This window comes from Panthera pardus, unplaced genomic scaffold (genome assembly GCF_024362965.1).
Source record: "Panthera pardus isolate Hobbes unplaced genomic scaffold, ASM2436296v1 HiC_scaffold_3, whole genome shotgun sequence".
Lineage (NCBI taxonomy): Eukaryota > Metazoa > Chordata > Mammalia > Carnivora > Felidae > Panthera > Panthera pardus.
The window spans coordinates 8,099,664-8,123,803 of NW_026526876.1; the positions used below are offsets into that span (position 1 = coordinate 8,099,664).

Below are 24,140 nucleotides of genomic sequence, written 5' to 3' on the forward strand. Positions count from 1 at the left end.
CATCTCAATCGCGAGGATGTTTAATGCAGATGACAAAATACCAAGACCCCTTCTGAAAAGCCCACCTGAGGTGAAGGCTGCTGTTCTCACTGTCGTTGACAACCAAGACACTGTTTTCCAGAAGCCAGCCCCTCTTCCTCTCCACAGAAGTCACCTTCTGTCACTGGTCGCTTGTCTCATCCTTGCCATCAAGGCAAGAGGATGTATTTTCTCATAATTAATTTGTCAGTGGGAAAAAAATTTTAAGTTCATTTTGGCTTGAAACTTTATACTGGCTATCCACTTCAGAAGAGATATTCAAAGAACTGGTTTTTGGGTTTTGTTTCGTATTTTGTTTTGTTTTTAAAGGAAGAAGAAAGAGAGATCTGAAATAATAAGAATCAGATAAAAATAACTGGTATGCTGAAATCCAGCTAAAAACAAAGAGAATATAGACTAAAAATACACAAACGCTATGAAAATTTTTTTAATTAAAACGGTTTTCTAAAGTTATCTTCTGTTTTAATAACACTGCTTTCACATAATTTAAGAAGTGATCAAGGAAACTTAATTTTGGCTTAGGGAAAAATCATTTGTTGGATTTTCAACTTTCATTGCATTTACTTTTCCCTTTATTTACCTGATACCTAAATAATGCACTCCTAAACTGGGAGTTTATTTGTGCTTATTAACTATTTTCATTTTGGACCGTGTCCTGAATGAACAGATTTACCTTTTAATCAATCTAATTTTAAAAATATGACATCCAATGTATGTATCTGATTTTAAAAATTTGGGCCAGGAGAAAAATTGGACAAAAAATGTGAGTTTTTACATTAGGTTCAGATTGTAAAGCCATTGAAAAGAGTTATTTTCCATGGTTTTGTATCATTGCAATGTCAAAAAAAAAGTGGGAAGGGGGAATGGAAAAAGGAAACAAAGCTAAGCAAGCAGAAAAAGAGAATATTCTGAACACACTTGGGACATCACAAACATTGCTGACTGAAATATGAATTCTTCCACATTTCTCTGCAAAGCCTTACAACACAGAGGATGCAATGGAGGCCTCAAATGTCACAAACATGAAGCTGCCAATATAAGGCTTTCCAACCTGTGATCTGATCCCTCAGCACCTTTGTACAGGACACGAGAGTGATCCCGACAGGCAGCAGTGAGGAAACGGGCAAGGCCAATGAGGCACAGGAACGTGAAACCAAGAGGACAACGTCCACGCTCCCCCAGCCTCACTGTCAGGCTCTCTCTGCCCTCTAGGTACACCTGTGTTGTGTTGCCGCCAATAACCCCCAGCCATGAGTTCCGACGCTGAGATGGCCGTTTTTGGGGAGGCAGCTCCATACCTCCGAAAGTCTGAAAAGGAGCGCATTGAAGCCCAGAATAGGCCCTTCGATGCCAAGAATTCTGTCTTTGTGGTGGATGCTAAGGAATCCTACGTGAAAAGCACAGTCCAGAGCAGAGATGGGGGGAAGGTGACGGTGAAGACTGACGCTGGGGCTGTAAGTAACACAAAGGGAGGTGGGCAAACATAACTGATGCTTTTCTGTTCCTCAGCTGATAAGCACCAGCTCCTTCTCTTAACAGACTGTCACAGTTAAGGAAGATCAAATCTTCTCCATGAACCCTCCCAAATACGACAAGATCGAGGACATGGCCATGATGACGCACCTGCACGAGCCCGCCGTGCTGTACAACCTCAAAGAGCGTTACGCAGCCTGGATGATCTACGTGAGCACCCCCTTCTTTTTCTTTTCACTTTCCACTAACTTCATGAACTATGTTAGCTAAACCCTATTAAAGACTTTATTTTTTGATTTGGTTATTATAATATTAAGACTAATCATCTGGTTACTGTTGTGAATTCTAATGTATTTGAAAATGTGCATGGGAAAAGCCATCTACTTAATGCTGAATTAATTGGCAAACTGAAGCATCTTGTGTAGGGTGTGTGTGGGTGGGAGGCAGCCTTAGGAGAACCATCCTGGTGCTCTGGTCCCTCTCCCTTTGCACATCGAGCAGTATTTCCAAGGTGATTGCTGACTGAGCAAGCTTGTCATTTCCCAGACCTACTCGGGCCTCTTCTGTGTCACCGTCAACCCCTACAAGTGGCTGCCGGTGTACAACCCCGAGGTGGTGACGGCCTACCGAGGCAAGAAGCGCCAGGAGGCCCCGCCCCACATCTTCTCCATCTCCGACAACGCCTATCAGTTCATGCTGACAGGTGAGTCCATAATTACAATTTACGGAGTCATTTATGAAGCAAGTATATACTGATAACACAAAAGACGCAGAGGCAGTACTTTGAGAATAAAATGTTCAGCACAAACATAATAATAATGATAGTATGCTAATATGGCAAGTAGTATACTATAATAATAAAATTGGGAAATATACTTAGAATAAAATGGACCAGTTCCAAAAACATAGAGAATTTTGCTTATATTTCCATGGTAAAATCCATACTAATTAATGCTAATTTCAGCTCAAAATTAACCAAATGTAGGTACCATCTATGCATTTTAATCACAGCTAATGTGTCCTCTCTCCTAGAGAGTGAGCTTTGAAAGCTCACAGCTTTGAAAGCTCACAGGTCGCCACAATCACGACACAAAACTTTGGATGGGACATTAATAGCATGATGAGATTTTGCACTATGGACCAAGTGGCTAAATGGATAATGGAGCCAGTACTCATTGGATATTGATACATGACTCTCACAGACATTTTGTTGAAATAGTGCATCACACGTTCTATGTCACACTAAAGGTCGCAGGAGTGCAACACACTGGCTAATTAACACATCTTTTTGCTACTTATTTTAAAAAAAATCTTGTGAAAAAAGCAAAGCACCAATCCATATAGTTATTTTTGTGTGTGTGAGTGGGGGGTTTTAAAAGGCAATTTTGAGTTTGCAAGCACTGCGTTAATCTGTGTGCTAAGTGTATTTTTCAGCATTATCTCCTGTTTCTCTTTCACAGATCGTGAGAACCAGTCGATCCTGATCACGTATGTAGATTTCAGTGCCTTTCTTTCTGTTGGATTTTGGTAGCGGTAGTGGTTAGACTCTGACTTGTCCCTCCGTGTGGACTTGGCAGCGGTGAATCCGGGGCGGGCAAGACCGTGAACACCAAGCGTGTCATCCAGTACTTTGCAACCATCGCAATCACTGGAGAGAAGAAAAAAGAAGAACCTACTCCTGGCAAAATGCAGGTGGGTATGATACTCTTCCCAGGATGCAAGACATCAGAGGCTCTGAAAAATCTGACCAAGTCCTTTAGAGCCACGGCCACCAATGTAGGTGACGCCCAAATACGGAAAATAACTCTTGGGTGGGCTGTAAGAATGAGATGATTGACTGTTGCTGGGTGCGCCAGGTAGTAGTTCTCACAACCATTTATGAGGAGGAAAAACCAGGCATTGCGGAAGACAGAAATCAAGGCCATGTCACTGGAGTACCTCCCTCCCCCACTTTGTCTTCCTTCTACTTGCTGCAGAAAGCCTCCCCAAAGTTACAGAGGTCTGCGAAGGGAGAAGGGGGCAGGACAGGAAGTCAATGGGAGGCTACCTCAGCAGACTGCAACTCATCTTCTCCGGGGTCTTTTTGTCCATCTTCCTCATTTCTCTTCAGGGAACCCTTGAAGATCAAATCATCAGCGCCAACCCCCTACTGGAGGCCTTTGGCAACGCCAAGACCGTGAGGAATGACAACTCCTCTCGCTTTGTGAGTCTCTTGCTCTTCCTTTTCACGTGAACATCAGCACTGACACTTCTGGACGTGTGGTGTCGACATCTTTACCGTCTGGTTCGGTCCGTAGCTAAAGAAAACATTTGTCTGCCTTTGAATGTGTACGAAAAGTCTTCCTTTGCCTTTTTAAGGGAAAATTCATCAGGATCCATTTTGGTGCAACAGGCAAACTGGCTTCTGCAGATATTGAAACATGTAAGTTAATAAATATTAGGGATTAAAAATCTTTTTCTTTCAGGGAATATATTGAAAATCTTATTTGTGTTGGGTGAACTTTTCAAATGCTTAATTTTCCATTGTGCCTTTTCTTTTAAACGTGCTCGATCTGCTTTTCTAGATCTGCTAGAGAAGTCCCGAGTTACTTTCCAGCTAAAGGCTGAAAGAAGCTACCACATATTTTATCAAATCATGTCCAACAAGAAACCAGAGCTTATCGGTAAGAAGTATCTGTGATTTATTTCCACCGAGGAAGAATAAAAGCCCTTCTTCCTAATAGTCCCTCTAAAAAGTTTCTCATGACCAAAGTAATTCTGGCTATACTTGTTCTTTTCCACGTGCACAGAAATGCTCCTGATCACCACCAACCCATACGACTTTGCCTTTGTCAGTCAAGGTGAAATCACAGTGCCCAGCATTGATGATCAGGAAGAGTTGATGGCCACAGATGTAAGTAATAGGTACAAAACAGGAAAAAGCAAATTCATCTTGCAGTATATGACACTCTCCTCTATAGAGTGAACAGCATTAGCAGAAAGACATTAGGGGCAATATTACCTTTCAGGCTTCCTTACCCTTGGAACAAAGTTATAGGATGTTCCAATGACCTCTACCATGTATCAGAAAACTTTAAAAGTCTGGAATAAACATCGAGCGTTAGGCATTTCTCAGCTGGTTTGCTCCTTTTTTCTTTTTTTCTCATTGGTCATTGGGGTCCATTTTTGTACTCCAATAGTGACATTTCTCCTATGTCACACCCTGCAGCCAAGAGTCTTGGAAAAGGAGCTAAAAGATTTTTAACAGAACATGATATTTCCACAGTTCTTCTGTAACTGGACGTAAATACGAACTTTGTTTCATATGTAACTCTGTGGGCCAATGGTATTCCCTTCTCCCCCCCAACTCCACCCCATGTAGCATTTGAAGAAATGGATTCTCTACCTCAAAAATTCATTTTGGGACTCCATGAACGTTTAGTTTTGGGAACTATAGATTCTCTCTCCCTTCTCTTCTTTTTTTAAGGATCATTGCTCTTTTATTTTCTTTATACATATACTTTATACATATTTCAAGTTTTCTTTTGAATTTCTGAATAGTCAACCTTCAATTATTCTCAACTTTAAGACCAGTGGGAACACCCCAATATTCCCAAGACAAGATTGAGAGTTGCTTACAAGAATACTTTTTCTCTTAAAATATTACATTCAAAAACTCTATGAACTATTTGTGTGCCTTTATCTGATAAATAACAGCTTTCACAAGCTTTAACCCATTATTATTCCTATGTCCAAAAGTGTTAGGAGTTGACAGGTTAAAAAAAAAAAACAAAACTTAGTAGTCTTGCCCCAAGACTTCTGTAATATTAAGGTCGGGTCAGTGAGCTGGAAGTAAATTATCTGGAGAGTCTTAGGAGACACGAGTGTTACATAACCAAGCTCTCCCTGCTTTCTCAAAGCCTAACATGGGCAACTAAGAAGGTGATCAAAATCTGATAGAGAAAAAAGATACAACAATACTTCAATGAAAGCAGTTCTGTTCAGAAATGTGTCTTCCCTGCATGAGGAACAACCAGGTGAAGTTCCCTGCCAGGCATCTCACGGGACCTGATATCATAGAAGAACATGGGGAAAAATACAGGGCATGTGCTGTCCTCCTCATACCCTCTTCCCAACTTCACCTGCCCTGTCCAGGAAGGCAGGCTAGGATTACATATTTGGCTGGGACAACACAGGAGGAAAAGGAGCAAACAGACTTGTGAGGCAAAGGGAACCCACGAGATAAGAAACATACGGGGCAAGGCTGGGGTCATGTGGAGAAACGGGAAGAGCGTTGGCCTTGGCATCCAAAGCCAAGGCTCTGAGTCCTGGCTAGGTGAGTGTGGACAAGTCGCATAAGATCTTCCCTGTTCACCTGACTCCATGGGAAACTGATGCATACCTCTTGGTGCTGCTTTGTGGAACTAAGTGCTAAAGAACAGGAGTGCCTTTAGACAGCAAAGTGCTAGTCAAATGCAAAGGCAAGACAGGGTGAGAAGGTGGGGAGGCAGGCCCCTGTGTACTGAGGGCATCTGCCATGGTGATCATTGCGAGCCGAGTCAAATCCAACTCTTTCCACAGAGTGCTGTGGACATTCTGGGTTTCAGCACTGATGAAAAGGCTGCCATCTACAAGCTCACGGGCGCCGTGATGCATTACGGGAACATGAAGTTCAAGCAGAAGCAGCGTGAGGAGCAGGCCGAGCCTGACGGCACCGAAGGTACCTACACTCCCTGCTTGCTCACGTCGTTCAATTGAGATTATAGCTGACACCATCAGTTCCTCAAGGGCAAGGGCCCTGGGTTCACTTTCTTGACTTATCCGACAGTGGGGAAAACTAGAAGGGAACAGAAATGACACACACTACATGTTTTACACAACTGAGATTTGTGGAGACGTGATTTCTGCCGATTCCATTTTTCACTGCCTTACTGTACGCTAGTATTTACGATCTGATTAAAGCATTTTTCATCCCAGTCAATAATTTGTGTGCCCACATGCACTGGAGGAAAAAAAAAAAAAAACTGATCGGAATTTTCCTGTCACTACTCCTCTAGGTTAGAATTTCACAAATTATTTTTATCTGTGGTCTACTTTAGCTATGTTTTAAATATCACACAGAGCATCAATTCCCCAAGTTCCAAATTATCATCTCAAAAAAAATGACTAAAGTTAGTGTGAAAGTTGGCAATACTTTTGAAGCAATATGAACAAATGGTTTTGCCACATTTGCACATATTACTCTTTGAGCAGAACTTTTTCTCTTTGTCATTGTCCTTCACACCTTAAGCTGTGCACACTGTGTTTTTTGTTTTGTTTTGTTTTGTTTTTACCATCCTCACCTGGTTCATGCAGTTGCTGACAAGGCAGCCTACCTCCAGAGTCTGAACTCTGCTGACCTGCTCAAAGCCCTCTGCTACCCCAGGGTCAAGGTCGGCAACGAGTACGTCACCAAAGGCCAGACTGTGCAGCAGGTAAGTGAACGGCCTCAATGAATCACACACGTCCCCAGCCTTCTCAACACGTCTTTAGTAACGGCAACAATCGTTACTCTGTCCACGAAGGTATACAACGCAGTGGGCGCCCTGGCCAAGGCCGTCTACGAGAAGATGTTCCTGTGGATGGTCACCCGCATCAACCAGCAGCTGGACACCAAGCAGCCCAGACAGTACTTCATCGGGGTCCTGGACATCGCCGGCTTTGAGATCTTTGATGTGAGTCGTTGGAGTAAGCGGCCCTGTTAAGGCCCCTCCGCTTCGTGTCTGCTCTGCCGAATTCCCCCTGGGTTTCCCAAACTCACTTGAGCTCTTTGGTGTTTGCAACGCCCTAGTTCAACAGCCTGGAGCAGCTGTGCATCAACTTCACCAACGAGAAGCTGCAACAGTTCTTCAACCACCACATGTTCGTGCTGGAGCAGGAGGAGTACAAGAAGGAGGGCATCGAGTGGACGTTCATCGACTTTGGGATGGACCTGGCTGCCTGCATCGAGCTCATCGAGAAGGTGAGTAGGACTTTTCAAGCCTTCGGTATGTGAAAAACAAACTGTCCACCTCCTCATGCTGAATGAACTGCAATCCCAATTCTCAAAGAACCAGCAGCGGTGTTTTATGACATTCCTGGGCACAGTGACCAGGTGCATGGTGCATCACAAGCGACATATTAAGGAGTAGTTTTTCATAGAAAAATGATTGCAATACATACACATCCACAGACACAAGGATTCACATTTCTCCCTCTTTTCACTTCCTTCTCCCTCACTTTTGTTCCTACATGATCTCTTGGGGATGGGTGACAGGAATGAAATCACAGCTAGTCCTGTGAGTACGGTCATTGATCCTGGCTGTCCCATGATGGTGTGCCATGCATGAATCATCCTTCACGGGTATCAAGGCAGGATATGTCAAGGTGTCTTATAGGCTGGGAGGGCAGCTTTTCAGTTGTTGCAGTCAGTAAGACCATGTGGACTGCTGAATAAACAGCCTTACCTGGAAGGGGAGCCCTAAATTCCCCTTTATCAAAGAGGTGGGGCAATGATTCTATCGGTTGTGTGTATACTAAAACCCAACAAGCAATCATTAAGCACTTTCGAATGTGCACTGGGCACTCACCACATGCCTAGGGAAGCCCACACAGTACATGGTTACATGCGAACACTAGCCTGAGCAGACGAAAGGGAAAAGTAAGTACAACCGCCATCTATGACAACTTCACACACTCATGTCAAAATTCATCAAAATATGAAAGAGGAGGGGGTAATATCAGCCTGGGTCTACCCAATTAGAGGAAAATAACTTTAATTTGGTGATACAGTATCTCTGCTATTCACAAAAACTGTGTGGTACTCAGTTCATGGAACATCAAAATAGGTTTGGGGAGACAATTTGTGACTGAACATCATCAACATTGAGTTTTCTATCAGTCGTTCATATCAAACTTGCCACTGAAAGGAGTCGATCTGCTTACAAAGCAAAACCTAATTATCATCACTCAACTCCACAGAGTGCGGAACATAGCACAGAGTACAGAGAGTTCTAATGATACAACGTGAGATGCACTTTTCTCCTGGGAACAGACCATTTTTAATCATTAGCTTCAATTTCTCTTCTCTTCATACTTTTGTCATGTCTAGAGTTGAGGTGAAGGAAATTACACTGTCAGTAGGGAAAAAAGTATTTAGATAGATACATACACGGGATAAAGAATTCAGCTTTGAAATGGTAGTTTCGGAATTTAATTTTATACTCTGAACATAAAGTTTGCCAAATGGCACAGATGGGCTTTTTTTTTTTAATTGAGTCTTTCTAGCAAATATATTTCCCATATGTCCTTGATACAGGACTGTTTCACGTTTCAGTAGCAGAGGAGAGGCAGCAAAGTAGAACCATGCCTATTGAATTTCTTATCACCCGAACTCTTATTCTGGAACATGTTCAGGTTTCCACCAAGTACATAAACTATTAGAGCACACTTTTCTGAGGGACTCATATTATCATCCCTTTTTTCCTACTCTCAGCCTATGGGCATCTTCTCCATCCTGGAGGAGGAGTGCATGTTCCCCAAGGCCACGGACACCTCCTTCAAGAACAAGCTGTACGAACAGCATCTTGGCAAGTCCAACAACTTCCAGAAGCCCAAGCCTGCCAAAGGCAAGGCCGAGGCCCACTTCTCGCTGGTGCACTACGCCGGCACCGTGGACTACAACATTGCCGGCTGGCTGGACAAGAACAAGGACCCGCTGAACGAGACCGTGGTTGGGCTGTACCAGAAGTCCGCAATGAAGACTCTGGCTCTCCTCTTTGCCGGGGGACAAAGTGCTGAAGCAGGTTGTTAATATCACTAATATGTTCCTAGAGTCACAAAACAAAAATATACTTTTTATCAGAGACTGATATAGTTATCTCAAAACCTAACATGAAAATACTGGCCAATATGGACTTAATGATAGGAAGTATATTTAGTGAGTCTTATGATCATAGGCTTTCAGAGCTAAAATTGACACTATGGATCATTTTGTCCATGGCCTCATTTCACCCATGAGGAAACAGAGACTCAAAGGTTAAGTGACGTGCTCAAGATCATACAGCTTATTTCAATTATTTTGATAGTATCGGTTCCTTAAAGGATCCAGCTAAGCTGGAGATGAAGAAATCCTTTGTCAAGGCACTAGTGCTTAAGGAATGCAAGTTGTGTTCTCCTAAGTCCCCTAAGACTAGATGTGCAAGCAGAGGTAGAGAAACACAAGCAAACAGGAAGCAGGACTTGCCTGCAGGTTAGCAGAGGCTCACCTCCCTGGCACCATGCATGCAACTTTGCCTCTTCTCTGGGGGATGTGTGCACTAAGGCGGCATTACTCCTCTGTCTTCTGGCACTCCCCCTCTGCTGATTTGGAGGAGAGGGGTCCTACCTCTTCCCCACATCTACCCTTTTCATGCACAGTTCTTTTATTGTTGCTGTTGTTGTTTTCCTGAATACCTATAATGTGAGCCAATGCATCTATTTCCCTAATCCAGAGCTGAAGGAGGAAAGATACAGAGGGAAGATGAGGGATGATACAAGTGAATGAGTGCACATTTAAATTCCAGAGGGAATCTTGGGAGTCCTTATACCTATGGATGGTACAAATTAAATAGTTTTAATTCTTCTATATTATTTTTCAGAAAGTGGCGGTGGAAAAAAAAGTGGCAAAAAGAAGGGTTCTTCTTTCCAGACAGTGTCAGCGCTTTTTAGGGTACAGTATATTCTTGAATGCCAAAAAAACTACTTCTGTGACAAATTAAATTATCGTAACTTAAAAAAACTTTTTTAAAAGAGATCTATAGTGAAACATAAAAAAGGTAATGTTGTACAAAGGAAAATGAAAAATGTGTTAGGAAAAATTGAACAAAAATAAAACCTGCAGTGTGAGTTCAAACCTTACAATATATGAAACATCTCCCTTCAAAGCTCCAAATCTAAAAGATCTAGCGTTGAACAAATTTCACATGAAATCAAACCCTCTCTGGAAGCAACTACTGTAGTCAGTTACATTGACTTTATTCATGAAATGGAGCCCATTAACTACAGATCCTTGATAGGGAGTCTCACGTAAATGCAACAAAAAACGATTTTAAAACTTTCCCTATGGTTCTCAGGAGAATTTGAACAAGCTGATGACCAACCTGAGGAGCACTCACCCCCACTTTGTACGCTGCATCATCCCCAATGAAACCAAAACTCCCGGTAAGACTCTTCTGACATCCAAGTAAGACTCCAGTGTGACTTCACTATTCTATAGACATACAGACAACACGTTTGTTTGCTTGCTTGTTTGTTTGTTTGTTTGTTTGTAAGGGGCCATGGAGCATGAACTTGTCCTGCACCAGCTGAGGTGTAACGGAGTGCTGGAAGGCATCCGCATCTGCAGGAAGGGATTCCCCAGCAGAATCCTTTATGCAGACTTCAAACAGAGGTTTGTGTCTCATTTTTTTCTCCCTTTCAATGTGCTAGTCCAGATCATTATTGCCATGCAATTCAAACATCTTTTAACTTTTCCCCGAAAACCGAAATTCTGGGGCGCCTGGGTGGCTCAGTCGGTTATGCATCTGACTCTTGGTTTTGGCTCAGGTCATGATCTCATAGTTTGTGGGATCAACCCCTGTGTCAGGGTCCATGCTGACAGTGCAGAGCCTGCTTGGGATTCTCTCTCCCCATCTCTCTCTGCCCCTCCCCTGCTCATGCTCTCTCTCTCTCTCTCTCTCTCTCTCTCTCTCTCTCTCTCAAAAGAAATAAATAAGCATTTTTTTAAAAAGAAAACTGAAATGCAATTATCAGAAAGAATGAAGCCTTGGTTTATATTATACTGTTTTTAAACATATTTTCCCAAGGTTTATCTAAAGCACTGCTTGATTATTTTAATGGAATTTTTTCCTCAAAACTCAGTCTATTATTTTTTCAATGATAGTTACTATGAGTTTTGGTAAGAAAAACAAACTTTCATATTCTTTAAATTCTGATAGATACAAGGTTCTAAATGCAAGTGCTATCCCAGAGGGTCAGTTCATTGATAGTAAGAAGGCTTCTGAGAAACTTCTGGGGTCTATTGATATCGACCACACCCAGTACAAATTCGGTCATACCAAGGTACCAATCTACCTAAATCTCTATCATAATTTCATCACCTTGGGACTTTCTCTTGAGTGGAAATGACATATCTCGCTTGTTCTTTGGCCAGGTTTTCTTTAAAGCTGGCCTGTTGGGAACTCTAGAGGAGATGCGAGATGAAAAGCTGGCCCAACTCATCACACGCACCCAGGCTGTGTGCAGAGGGTACCTGATGAGAGTAGAATTCAAGAAGATGATGGAGAGGAGGTGAGGGACCTCGTTCTCCACATTTTCATAGTTGAATCCGATGCAGTCATTACTTCTGTTGAGTGCCAGTCACTGCCCACATTCTTCTTCATTTCCATATTTGTTCTTCCTACAGAGAGTCCATCTTCTGCATCCAGTACAACGTCCGCGCCTTCATGAACGTCAAGCACTGGCCCTGGATGAAGCTGTATTTCAAGATCAAGCCCCTCCTCAAGAGCGCCGAGACTGAGAAGGAGATGGCCACCATGAAGGAAGAATTTGAGAAGACCAAGGAAGAGCTGGCGAAGTCAGAAGCAAAAAGGAAAGAACTTGAGGAGAAGATGGTAGCTCTGATGCAAGAGAAAAATGACTTACAGCTTCAAGTTCAATCTGTGAGCATTAGTCCCTGCACAGCTCAGCCACTTCTTATCCTCCAAACGCTGTATAAGTAGATATGAAACATTTTTAGTTTAAGGTTTATAAATCAATGGTTTCCACTAAAATATGTGTTGTCACTGTTCATCTTTCAAAAATACTCAGACTCAGACCTGAAGAAGCAATAGACATGAAGTCACAAATTACGCTACATATGTTCATATGCACATCCATACGTAGTATGGAAATCAGAGAGCAAAGTCATAAAGTTATCCAAAGATGTTTTCCTTCCTTTATAGAACCTTCTCTTAGATGAGACTGTTGTTTCCTTAGGGAATACATTGTGCATAAAATAGAAGTTATGCTGTTCTTACCAGGGTGAGGAAAAGGTTAAATTAATGAACCCCTCAAACCTGAGAAAACCGAGTCCAAGAATTAACAACTGCCTTCCAAAGCAGCACAAGTGCAGATTTGGCCAAAGGGCTAGTTTTCCCGATTTGGTCTTCCACACATGGATATCTGGAGGAAACTGTTACTATACTTAATCAGTGGATTAAAATTACTAACATTTTGTCTACTGGACTTTTAAAAGTTGGCATATGTATTGACCAAACTGGTTGAGTCACTAAAGTATCCACCTTTTAATAAATTATTGTGTCTTTGCAGATATAGCTTATACAAATGGAAGTGTTTAATTTCCCCCATTAGGAAGCAGATGGCTTGGCTGACGCAGAGGAAAGATGCGACCAGCTGATTAAAACCAAAATCCAGCTGGAGGCCAAGATCAAAGAGCTGACTGAGAGAGCTGAGGATGAGGAGGAGATCAATGCCGAGCTGACGGCCAAAAAGAGGAAACTGGAGGACGAGTGTTCAGAGCTCAAGAAAGACATCGATGACCTTGAGCTGACCCTGGCCAAGGTTGAAAAGGAGAAACATGCCACAGAGAACAAGGTACAATCATGATCCATTTTAGAGGGTTTAAAAGTGCTAGCTTGTTACGGAAATACTTTAACTAAAAGTTTAATCTTAAAATCAATGAATATGAAAGAAAAGTACCATCATATATATGTCATCTTCACCATTTCTATCTAATTACCTTGACCCTTACCTCCCATATTTTTCAGCTATGGAGGCCTGGGTTAGCTTCTCATCTCCATTTTCCATCTTAGGCTGACACTGTCCTAAGCTATTACCATGTTTTTTGTCAAGATGACGGGATGTCATTAACATTCTATAATCTGTTCAAATCTAAGGTGAAAAACCTCACAGAAGAGATGGCAGGCCTGGACGAAACCATCGCTAAGCTGACCAAGGAGAAGAAGGCCCTCCAGGAGGCCCACCAGCAGACCCTGGATGACCTACAGGCAGAAGAGGACAAGGTCAACACGCTGACCAAAGCTAAAACCAAGCTCGAGCAGCAAGTGGATGATGTAAGTGTGAAAAACACAGTATTTCCTCTTAAGATAAAACAAACAGTTGTGACATATGCCTTTCTCTGTGGGTTTGAAAATAATCATTAAAATTCCCATGCTATTTGGTGCATCTTTTAAAATTCTCCTGTGCATCTTTGGTGGCCAGTAACATATGGTTCAGTGCCTCAGGACTGAAATAAATAAAATACACTATAAATTTAGCTTGAAGGGTCTCTGGAACAAGAAAAGAAACTCCGCATGGACCTAGAAAGAGCCAAGAGGAAACTGGAGGGAGACCTAAAACTGGCCCAGGAGTCCACAATGGACGTCGAAAATGACAAACAGCAACTCGATGAAAAACTTAAAAAGTGAGCATGATATAGTTAAATTGTAATCTGCTTGTTGTCTGTCAATTCATCTGTCAATTCAGGCCAAATATATGTTTTAAAGATCTCCAAAATATTACTTTGGAGTACACATAAAAAAACAAATAATGGCATCTTTGACTTTTTATTAAATGAAAATGGTACAGTATTGACTTGTAAAACGTGTACTACTCATGTCCTCAACACAGCAGCATAAAGATATTCTACCATATGTGGCAGAGAGGACTGGTAAGAGAACTGACAGAGCTTATTTGTTGCTCCTCTGACAGGAAAGAGTTTGAAATGAGCAATCTGCAAAGCAAGATTGAAGACGAGCAGGCCCTCGCCATGCAGCTACAGAAGAAGATCAAGGAGTTACAGGTGAGTCACAACCTCCACCTCGTCCACATTATCACAGGAATCAAAACTGCCACGAGTTGCCATTAATGTTGCTGTGTCACCCTCAGGCCCGCATCGAGGAGCTGGAGGAGGAAATCGAGGCAGAGAGGGCCTCCCGGGCCAAAGCAGAGAAGCAGCGCTCAGACCTCTCCCGGGAACTGGAGGAGATCAGCGAGCGGCTGGAAGAAGCCGGCGGGGCCACTTCCGCCCAGATCGAGATGAACAAGAAGCGGGAGGCCGAGTTCCAGAAGATGCGCAGGGACCTGGAGGAGGCCACCCTGCAGCACGAAGCCACGGCGGCCACCCTGAGGAAGAAGCACGCGGACAGCGTGGCCGAGCTGGGGGAGCAGATAGACAACCTACAGAGGGTCAAGCAGAAGCTGGAGAAGGAGAAGAGCGAGTTGAAGATGGAGATTGACGACCTGGCCAGTAACATGGAGACTGTCTCCAAGGCCAAGGTTTTTATTAACTTGTCTCCTTTTCATTTTATAGAGTTTATATATGACTATATCCAATCTAACTGTACGAACTTTCAATGTTATCTCATTTTACGTCTGTTAGGCATCACTCTATTGAAATGAATCACTTCAGTGTTCCTATCTTATTTGTAGAAACCACTTTAAATATTGTCACTATGACCACGAAAGAATGTAATTACATGAAAAAAAATTTTCTCTAAAAACCATACTCTACAGGATACAGAATTTAAGTGATGCTCATATTTTCCAAAAGGAAATGACCTAATCTTCATAATCATATGTGTATTCATTTAGCCCAAGTTATGTGCCTCTACATCCAAGGCACCATGCAGGGCTTTGGAGTAGATAGAAAAGTACATAAAACTCAGCTCCTTTCCACAAGTAGTTCTCTCCAAATCCAGACTCACAAATAAAAGTATCTGCTCTTCCCATTGCCTACTTCCCACCACAGGGAAACCTCGAGAAAATGTGCCACACACTGGAGGACCAGCTCAGTGAAGTGAAAACGAAGGAAGAAGAGCAACAGCGCCTCATCAACGAGCTGTCGGCCCAGAAGGCGCGCCTACACACAGAGTCAGGTCAGCAGGTGCACGGCCGATGCGCACAGAGGCCAAGAATGGAAGGCGGGCCTCCACTTGTGAGCGCCCACCGGATGCCCATCACTTCTCAGGCCACATGTGTCCAGTATCACTGATTTGTCATTCCTTCTCCTTTTTACTGGGAGATGGTAAAAAGTATGGTTCTAAGCTATAACTGGAAGAAAATTAAGCCCTGGACTGAGATATTTGCTGTCGTGGCATTACTAAAAAAAAAATAATAATCTATTCATACACACACACACACACACATATATATATATATATCCATCCTGAAATATCAAAGAAAGCTCACATTTAAAAAAAAGAAATAACACCTCAACCATATCAAAGTTCTTGAGTTATTCTTTTCATCATGGAATAAGAGTTCTGATGTTACAGCAGTCTGTAAACTAGTTGGCACCTAGAAAACAGAACTAAAGCTCTCATGTTTTGTCTTTCCCAGGTGAATTTTCACGACAGCTGGATGAGAAAGAGGCTCTGGTGTCTCAGCTATCACGAGGCAAACAAGCATTTACACAACAGATTGAGGAGTTAAGGAGGCAGCTGGAAGAGGAGTCTAAGGTGAGAATTTTCCAGCTGAGATTTCCAATCCCTCGAACTTTGCAGCATGACATACAACTGAGCTTCACTTAGAGAATACCAATGATCAGAACATAAACTTACAATGCACATTTTCTGGTTGGTTCAGGCCAAGAATGCGCTGGCCCACGCCCTGCAGTCCTCCCGCCACGACTGTGACCTGCTGCGCGAACAGTATGAGGAGGAGCAGGAGGGCAAGGCCGAGCTGCAGAGGGCGCTGTCCAAGGCCAACAGCGAGGTGGCCCAGTGGAGGACCAAATACGAGACAGATGCCATCCAGCGCACAGAGGAGCTGGAGGAGGCCAAGTACGGGGTCTTAGTGATGGGGACAGAAAGAGAAGTTTAAAAACAGTGAAGATAAAATAATGAAAGAAACAATACTCCAGACATGAAGATAGGTGAAAAATACCAGCCTATCTGATTACAGAGTGGTGGAAACCACCATTTTCTCTTTATAAACTGGTACATGTCCATTGAAGAAAGGGCCAAGACCACAGCCTTCCCCACAATCTCGTTTACTACAAAAATATCTTAAATTTCTTTCTAACAAAATGAACCAAAAATTATCAGCATATCCTTTACGAACTGAGTAGAATTTCCTTCAATATAAGAAAAAATGGAGACACTGAGGCTGTCTGATACATTATTATGAATATTATAATTAGCAATAATCAGTTTATCCCTACCTGGAGTATTTAGAAGTTCAGAATGAGACTATCATACTCTGTCATTATTTAACAACCAGTATCAATAAACTTATTCATTAATTATGTACAGTTTTAATGGAATAAAACTCATGGGAGTTACACATGGAAAGGCAATAATCATTATGTTCCCAGTGAAGGAAACTTCTCTATATTGGATATAGCTTGGTAGTTGTTAGAATTAAGCAGAATGAAGGGGTTTGGCAAGCATTTCCAGAGGGAGCACTCCAGATAAGAGCATGGGCTGGGGGAGGTTGTGAGTTAAGGGGGCTGGTGAAGGAAGGTATTTGGGGAAAATGTGATTATGGAATAATATTTATTGTCTGGGGCTTCAGACCCAGAGCATTAGTCATTAATCATATGCCCTCAGACATGTCACTTTGGGCCCCAGTTTCATCCATAAAGAGGACCATGTTAACACATGTTTTACGATGCTATTCAGCACTAGCATCTTTGAAGACATGCCTCCTGTTCACGGCCGTCACTTCGTCACCCTCTCACACCCTCACCTTGCTCACTCAGCTGAAGCGCTTACTCATTCTTCATCTCTCTCCCACACGCACACACACATTACCATCACCATGCACACAAAAAGGCCTGGCTCAGGAGTATGTTTGGCAACCCCAGAGATAAAGAGTAGACTTCACTAGGGAGAATTAAAGAGACAAAATGGGTACTGAGAAGACATTTTAGGAAACCTTAACAATTTGTGGACACAGGAGCAAAAAATTCTTGGGGAAAACATGCTTTCCTAGTCAGCAGCTTTATTAAGTTCACTGTGGTGGCTTCAACTCTGCTCTTGGTGACCCGCACTGACCAACGTTTCAGGAAGAAGCTGGCCCAGCGGCTGCAGGATGCGGAGGAACAGGTGGAGGCCGTGAATTCCAAATGTGCCTCTCTGGAAAAGACAAAGCAGCGGCTCCAGAACGAAGTGGAGGACCTCATGATCGACGTGGAGAGAACAAACGCGGCCTGTGCGGCCCTGGACAAGAAGCAGAGGAACTTCGACAAGGTGGCCCACAATGACCAGCTTCTTGGGGGAAAGTGGCCTGACTCTTGATTACAGAGGCTTAGTTCTGATGTACTTCCAGGTCCTGGCAGAGTGGAAACAGAAGTATGAGGAGGCTCAGGCTGAACTTGAGGCCTCCCAGAAGGAGTCCCGCTCTCTCGGCACTGAGCTGTTCAAGGTCAAGAATGCCTACGAGGAATCCCTGGATCACCTGGAAACCCTGAGGCGAGAGAACAAGAACTTGCAGCGTGAGTCTTTGTAATTCTTCTCCTTCCAAAATGGCAGGGAGGCATCTTTTCAAGTTTTCATTTTTCTCAACTGAATTTGGTGTTTTACTATGAACCTACAGAGGAGATTTCTGACCTGACGGAGCAGATTGCGGAGGGGGGAAAGCATATCCATGAATTGGAGAAAGTAAAGAAACAAATAGATCAAGAGAAGAGTGAACTACAGGCTGCCCTGGAAGAAGCAGAGGTACATGTTTCGTTTGCTCACTTATGCCTTATAAATAAATGGAAAAATTAATAGCAACTGAGATCTGTCATGTGGTAAAGCTGCAGGGGATAACTCCTTAATTCAGTGAGAAATACTGAATTTCCTTGGGAATGCAGAACAGGCTAAATTAAGATGTATGAAAGTTTGTGCATTTTTTAACGCCTTCAAGAAATCATCATAATGTGCAGAACAAACAACAACAAGCTCTTCAGGTATCAATTGGGAAACATCATCAAAAAGACGTGACACCCACTGACCTCCCCTGTCCTTGGAATGTGGGTTCCGCTTGCCTTTCCTGCTCCCAGGGGCTGCTCCACAAACAGCCTTGAGACAGTGGTGTGGTGTTGAGAACACCTAGACGGTACACGTGACTAAATCCACTGATGGCCTCTTTGTAAACTTTTAAAATTTTGTGGGCAGAGGCACGATTCATTCTGCTTCCTGCCATTCAAGACAAGCCTCTTACCCAAGTCACTTTGCTATTATTAAATAGCCACTACCAAGCTGGAGTGGCCTGCCTCTTTCTTTGGTCTCTCCCTGCCCTCCCAAGGGCCAGTTGCAGATTATACCTGGGAAGATCCTGAGGGGGTTGAGAACCAAGAGTAACCTAGATGTTGCTTTTTAAAAAGGGATCTCTTGAGCACGAAGAAGGCAAAATCCTTCGCATCCAGCTAGAGTTAAACCAGGTGAAATCTGAGATTGATCGGAAAATTGCTGAGAAAGATGAAGAAATCGATCAGCTAAAGAGGAACCATCTCAGAGTGGTGGAGTCAATGCAGAGCACCCTGGATGCTGAGATCAGGAGCAGGAACGATGCCCTGCGGATCAAGAAGAAGATGGAGGGAGACCTCAATGAAATGGAAATCCAGCTGAACCACGCCAACCGCCAGGCTGCAGAGGCAATAAAGAATCTTAGAAACACACAAGGAATACTGAAGGTACACTGGGATAAACACACATGGTGTCATGCAGTCAAGGTGTAACTGTGCAATTTATATGCCGTAAACCTAAATAATATGGTAATCAGTTGAAAATTTACACTGCTGAAAAATACACAGCTGAAAAATAGCTTGCTTCTGGAAAAGTCAAAGAAAAGTTCACTTTGTCAGCTGAAGACACTGCACAAATCACTTTATAGGAACCTTATTTGTATAATGTATATAAGTATATACACATATTTTTAAAATACATATATCTACACTTGTTTAATATATGTAAAACAACATCATTAGACTAGCTCATCTCTGAGGATGCTTTCTTGATCCAAAATTTTGTAGCTTTGGCCATGGTATTTTTTTATGATTCACAATCTAAAATATAACATCATGTTCTTTTGAGTAGATCTGCTACCCTAGGCTACAGAGAATGTCATTAAAGGGACTTTCTCATTTTTTCTCTCTAACCATACTCTAAGTTATTGAGAACAAGATGTGTCGATGACCCGAAATTTGTATTCACTTTCATTGGAACATGAGTAAGAGTCTTTGCCTCTTTCTGTGCAGGACACTCAGCTACATCTGGATGATGCCGTCAGAGGCCAGGAGGACCTGAAGGAGCAGCTGGCCATGGTGGAGCGCAGGGCCAACCTGCTGCAGGCTGAGATCGAGGAGCTGCGGGCATCCCTGGAGCAGACGGAGAGGAGCAGGAGGGTGGCCGAGCAGGAGCTCCTGGATGCCAGTGAGCGTGTGCAACTCCTGCACACCCAGGTGAGGTTCAGGACTATGGCTGAGCAAAGGCACTTCCTGAAGTTGAAGACAATCTGAGGGGATAAGCTTGTTTTTAAGTAAGGAGTAACCCTGGCCAGGGTCCTTCGTGAAGTTCTGGAGAATGCACATTACTAAGACATACTGGGAAGTGGGGGCGGGCCTAGCCAGCTCACAAGTGTATTTGTAGGCTGCCATAATCATGCTGATTAGAAAAAATTTAGGGTTCTAGAAACTTTCGTAAGGAAAGCACAAAAGGCGATCTGCTAATAACCATACATATGACATTAGTGGCCATCTTGTCTTTTGCAAATCTAAGCTGCAAATAGATAAGCAAATAAAATAGAGGAGAAAGAATAAGCCACCAAGTAATTTTGTGTGTCCCAGACACACATAAAAGCTAACTACATGAAATATAAAAAGAAGCTCTTAAGTTCAAATTCACAGAGGCCATCATTACTGCTAGTCAGCATTTGTTGTTTATAATGGATATGCTAAATAAATGGTGGTAGAGCCTCATGATGGCTAATAAGGAGCCATTACAGTATGCATTTACTGCCATGGAAAGATGTTCACAATATACTAAGTGAAAACAGCAACTTAAACATAATATATAAAGCATGATCATTTTTGTAAAAAATATATAGGATAAACAAAAGTATTATCAATGCTTATCTCTGGGTAGGGAGAGTATAACAATTATTCTTTACCTCTTATTTTGCTAATTTATATGTTCTTTTTTGTAACAAACATATATTACTACATACTTTTTAAAAACTGCAATATAAGTAAATAGCCATCATGGAAACGTTAAAATCACGTAGGACAAATAATTTTAAATTCAAATTAAAATGCAGTGTTTTTCATACTCATGCTTAGTATCCTTGAGTTGATTAAATACATTTAAATACCATCAAGTTTTCCAAAACATAACAGGTCCTTTGTTAATTTTTGTACCAATAATGATGCTATTTATGTACTTTAAATATGAAGCCAACCACATGTGAATAAACAACTAAAAATCAGTAATCCATTTTCCATGAGCCACAGCACTTTACATTTTTTTTCCTGGCTCGCAGTTGTGCTTCATGCTTACAGGCAGCCAATGGTAATTGTTGAACATCTTTGGCATCAAAAATCAAATTTTACCTTAGAATTTAAGAAAATATTCATTAACAGAAGTATGGGTGAATAAGAAGAGAAGGCATAACTTAGAGTCAACTTTTCATTTGATTTTTATGCTGAAATTTTCTTGGATCACTAATTTTTGCCTGTATACACTAATAAAAATGATAGTATAAACAGAATATAATTAAATGTGCTTCCCCCCCTCCTTTTTCTTATTAATTTGAAACAGAACACCAGCCTGATCAACACCAAGAAGAAGCTGGAGACAGACATCTCCCAGATCCAGGGAGAGATGGAAGACATTGTCCAGGAAGCCCGCAACGCAGAAGAGAAGGCCAAGAAGGCCATCACGGATGTGAGCAGAGGGCAACACGGTGGTGCTCGAACTTGAATCCCGATGCGCCAGCCCAGCTCTCAACCGGTTTTGTTTCACTGCTAACAGGCGGCCATGATGGCCGAGGAGCTGAAGAAGGAGCAGGACACCAGCGCCCACCTGGAGCGGATGAAGAAGAACCTGGAGCAGACGGTGAAGGACCTTCAGCACCGTCTGGACGAGGCTGAGCAGCTGGCCCTGAAGGGCGGGAAGAAGCAGATCCAGAAACTGGAGGCCAGGGTGGGTGTCCATCAGTTCATTCAGTTCCTGACCTGTTCGTGCAGCCAGTTACAGCCAAATTGCTAAACACCTTTTTTCTCTTCCAGGTGAGGGAGCTTGAAAATGAGGTAGAAACTGAACAGAAGCGCAATGTGGAGGCTGTCAAGGGTCTCCGCAAACATGAGAGAAGAGTAAAGGAACTCACTTACCAGGTGACCTGCCTTTCCATATTTCTCAGGCCCACTTGCTTTCAAGAGAGTGAAAATAATGCGTTGTTTTCAAATAACAACACTATTTGCTGCCTCTTACATTTCAGACGGAGGAGGACCGCAAGAATGTTCTCAGGCTGCAGGACTTGGTGGACAAATTACAAACCAAAGTTAAAGCTTACAAGAGACAAGCTGAAGAGGCCGTGAGTATCTACGTAATGAGACAGAAAAGTCCAGAGCAGGTCCAGGTTTCGGGGAGTCTGAAGTTTATAGAATTTAAGAGTCTTTCTTTAAGGCAAAGAATATAAAATCAGGTCTGAAAATGAGTATTTGGAATGAAAATAAATTTACCACTAATTACTGAAGCCTTAGATTCAGGTTCATTTCTTCTGAGACCTCTTTAAGCAATTTTCCAGACATGTTAGTATAGAAATGCTTCTTGGTTACAACCTACTTCCCTATCTAGAACACTCTGCCACTCCCAGAAATCTCCAGCACTCACAGGGTCTGTGCAAATGAGGGCTCTGAAGTCTAAGCTCTGCTGAACAAACTTCACAATAAATCCATCAGAACATTTCCTTTTCATTTGGCTGCTTTCTCATCTTGTTATCTTTCTCCTCCTGTTAAATTCAGAAACTTCCCTTAAGATTCTCTGCACCCAATAGTACCACTGTGTCTACTTTTTTAATTTATTTATTTATTATGAGAAAGAGAGCACAAGCAGCAGAGGGGACAGAGAGAGAGAGAATCCCAAGCACACAGGGCTCAATCCCACCAACTGTGAGATCATGACCTGAGCCAATATCAAGAGTCGGATGTTTAACAGATTGAGCTGCCCAGATGCCCCGACTGTGCCTACTTTTTCAAGTTTGTCTCATAGAATCAGATTCCCGCTACTTTGATCTCCTTGTTGACATTATAGCATCTTAAGTTTTCCAGGACACTCTTTCCAGTGAAAAAGCCCAAGCGGGGGGTTTGTTAAGCCCACTCATTCACAGAGGCGAGCATGTGGGATGCCCTACCCCCAGATAAGTACATGACCAAACAATAGAACTTTTTGTTTTCTCACTTATGAAGCAAATCCATCAGTAGCTGCTTCTAGAAGTAAAGAAGGCAATGAGAATCCAAAAATGTCAAACTTTCTTGTTCTCTCAAATGCATTTCTTTTCTCAGGAGGAACAATCCAATGTCAACCTCTCCAAATTCCGCAAGCTCCAGCACGAGCTGGAGGAGGCCGAGGAACGGGCTGACATTGCCGAGTCCCAGGTCAACAAGCTGCGGGTGAAGAGCCGGGAGGTCCACACAAAAATCATAAGTGAAGAGTAATTCATTCTTATGCTGAAAGGTGACCAAAGAAATGCGCAAAATGTGAAGTTCTTTGTCACTGTCACATGTCACTGTAGCATTAAGGCAATAAAATCTGCAGAGAATTTTGCAATCTAAAAATATATGTCTCTGTTAATCACAAGTTCTGTAGAACTATCAGAACTAATTCATTTATTCTACATTTGTTAAGCGCTTACTGGGCAATCAAAGATGATGACAAACATGAGTGTGGTCAGTGAACCAACTTGAATAGAAGGCAAATGAAATGCAGTTCCCCGAAAGGATACAAAGGTGCTCAGTGCACCCTCAAAACCATTCACCCAATTTTACTAACTACCAAGTATGTGTCTGTACAGAAATGGGCACCACGGATATCACAAATGTCCCCCCCCTTGCAGGAGATCAAGCCAGTAGGACAACAACAATTAACACAGCTCTTAAAAGATGAGTAGATGGTTATCGGGTGAAAGAGAAATGGAGCTGGTCATTCTAAGAAGAGAAAACGAGCATGAGATTTCAGAGTGGTTTAAGCATAGGCTCCGTGAGCAAGGGCCTCAGTCAGCAAGGCCTGACTATGAAGGGACCTGACTCGTGTGGTGCTGACGAATCAGGATATGCATCAACCTGGAGAAGTTTCATGAGGAGGAGAGTTGACACATTTCCGGTGAGGATGGAGTAGGAGAGGAAAGACCAGAGCCTGGAGAGACTGTTGAGGCTGCTGAAATGGTCCAGATTAGAGATGACAGGGATGGAAATGAACAAAAATGCAGAGTGCAAGCAGGCCTCCAATACTGGTCTAAAGAAAGGGCCGGAAGAGCAGTGAAGAAGTAACACAGTTTCATGGCATTCAAAACTCCCAGCTACTCTGTGATTACAGATTCTATTTCTTTTTAGGGGAGATTCTCTTCCTCTGAACCCCTCCAAGAAAACGGACAGAACTTCTTAGATA

The 24,140-nt window shown here is 42.6% G+C and overlaps 1 protein-coding gene and 1 long non-coding RNA gene across 3 annotated transcripts in view; one reads left to right on the forward strand and one right to left on the reverse strand.

The window, feature by feature from the left end:
- Positions 1–24,140, reverse strand: part of LOC109245868 (uncharacterized) — an 80,114-nt gene that overhangs the window by 565 nt on the left and 55,409 nt on the right. The gene's annotated exons all lie outside the window — the stretch shown is intronic.
- On the forward strand, positions 1,275–23,213 carry MYH4 (myosin heavy chain 4). Its single transcript, XM_053892894.1, has 38 exons — positions 1,275–1,493; positions 1,579–1,722; positions 2,059–2,215; positions 2,973–3,000; positions 3,090–3,204; positions 3,623–3,715; positions 3,871–3,934; positions 4,077–4,175; positions 4,302–4,405; positions 6,073–6,211; positions 6,847–6,965; positions 7,056–7,205; positions 7,322–7,492; positions 9,005–9,314; positions 10,149–10,219; positions 10,623–10,710; positions 10,822–10,939; positions 11,487–11,610; positions 11,702–11,838; positions 11,954–12,209; positions 12,901–13,143; positions 13,446–13,622; positions 13,827–13,972; positions 14,260–14,350; positions 14,437–14,826; positions 15,299–15,425; positions 15,889–16,007; positions 16,135–16,331; positions 17,558–17,741; positions 17,821–17,986; positions 18,088–18,212; positions 18,863–19,171; positions 19,736–19,939; positions 21,294–21,419; positions 21,507–21,677; positions 21,764–21,868; positions 21,973–22,068; positions 23,039–23,213. Exons 1-38 carry the CDS (start codon positions 1,290–1,292, stop codon positions 23,189–23,191), a joined length of 5,820 nt encoding a protein of 1,939 aa, XP_053748869.1. The 5' UTR covers positions 1,275–1,289; the 3' UTR covers positions 23,192–23,213.

What these genes read in the sequence shown, in the direction of transcription:
- MYH4 (XM_053892894.1), top strand. Translation starts at nt 1,290, where the DNA reads ATGAGTTCCGACGCTGAGATGGCCGTTTTTGGGGAGGCAGCTCCATAC. An exon ending in TCGAGCAGCAAGTGGATGAT is followed by an intron (nt 13,623 to 13,826) that starts GTAAGTGTGAAA and finishes CTATAAATTTAG; the next exon opens with CTTGAAGGGTCTCTGGAACA. An exon ending in CCAAGAAGGCCATCACGGAT is followed by an intron (nt 21,420 to 21,506) that starts GTGAGCAGAGGG and finishes CACTGCTAACAG; the next exon opens with GCGGCCATGATGGCCGAGGA.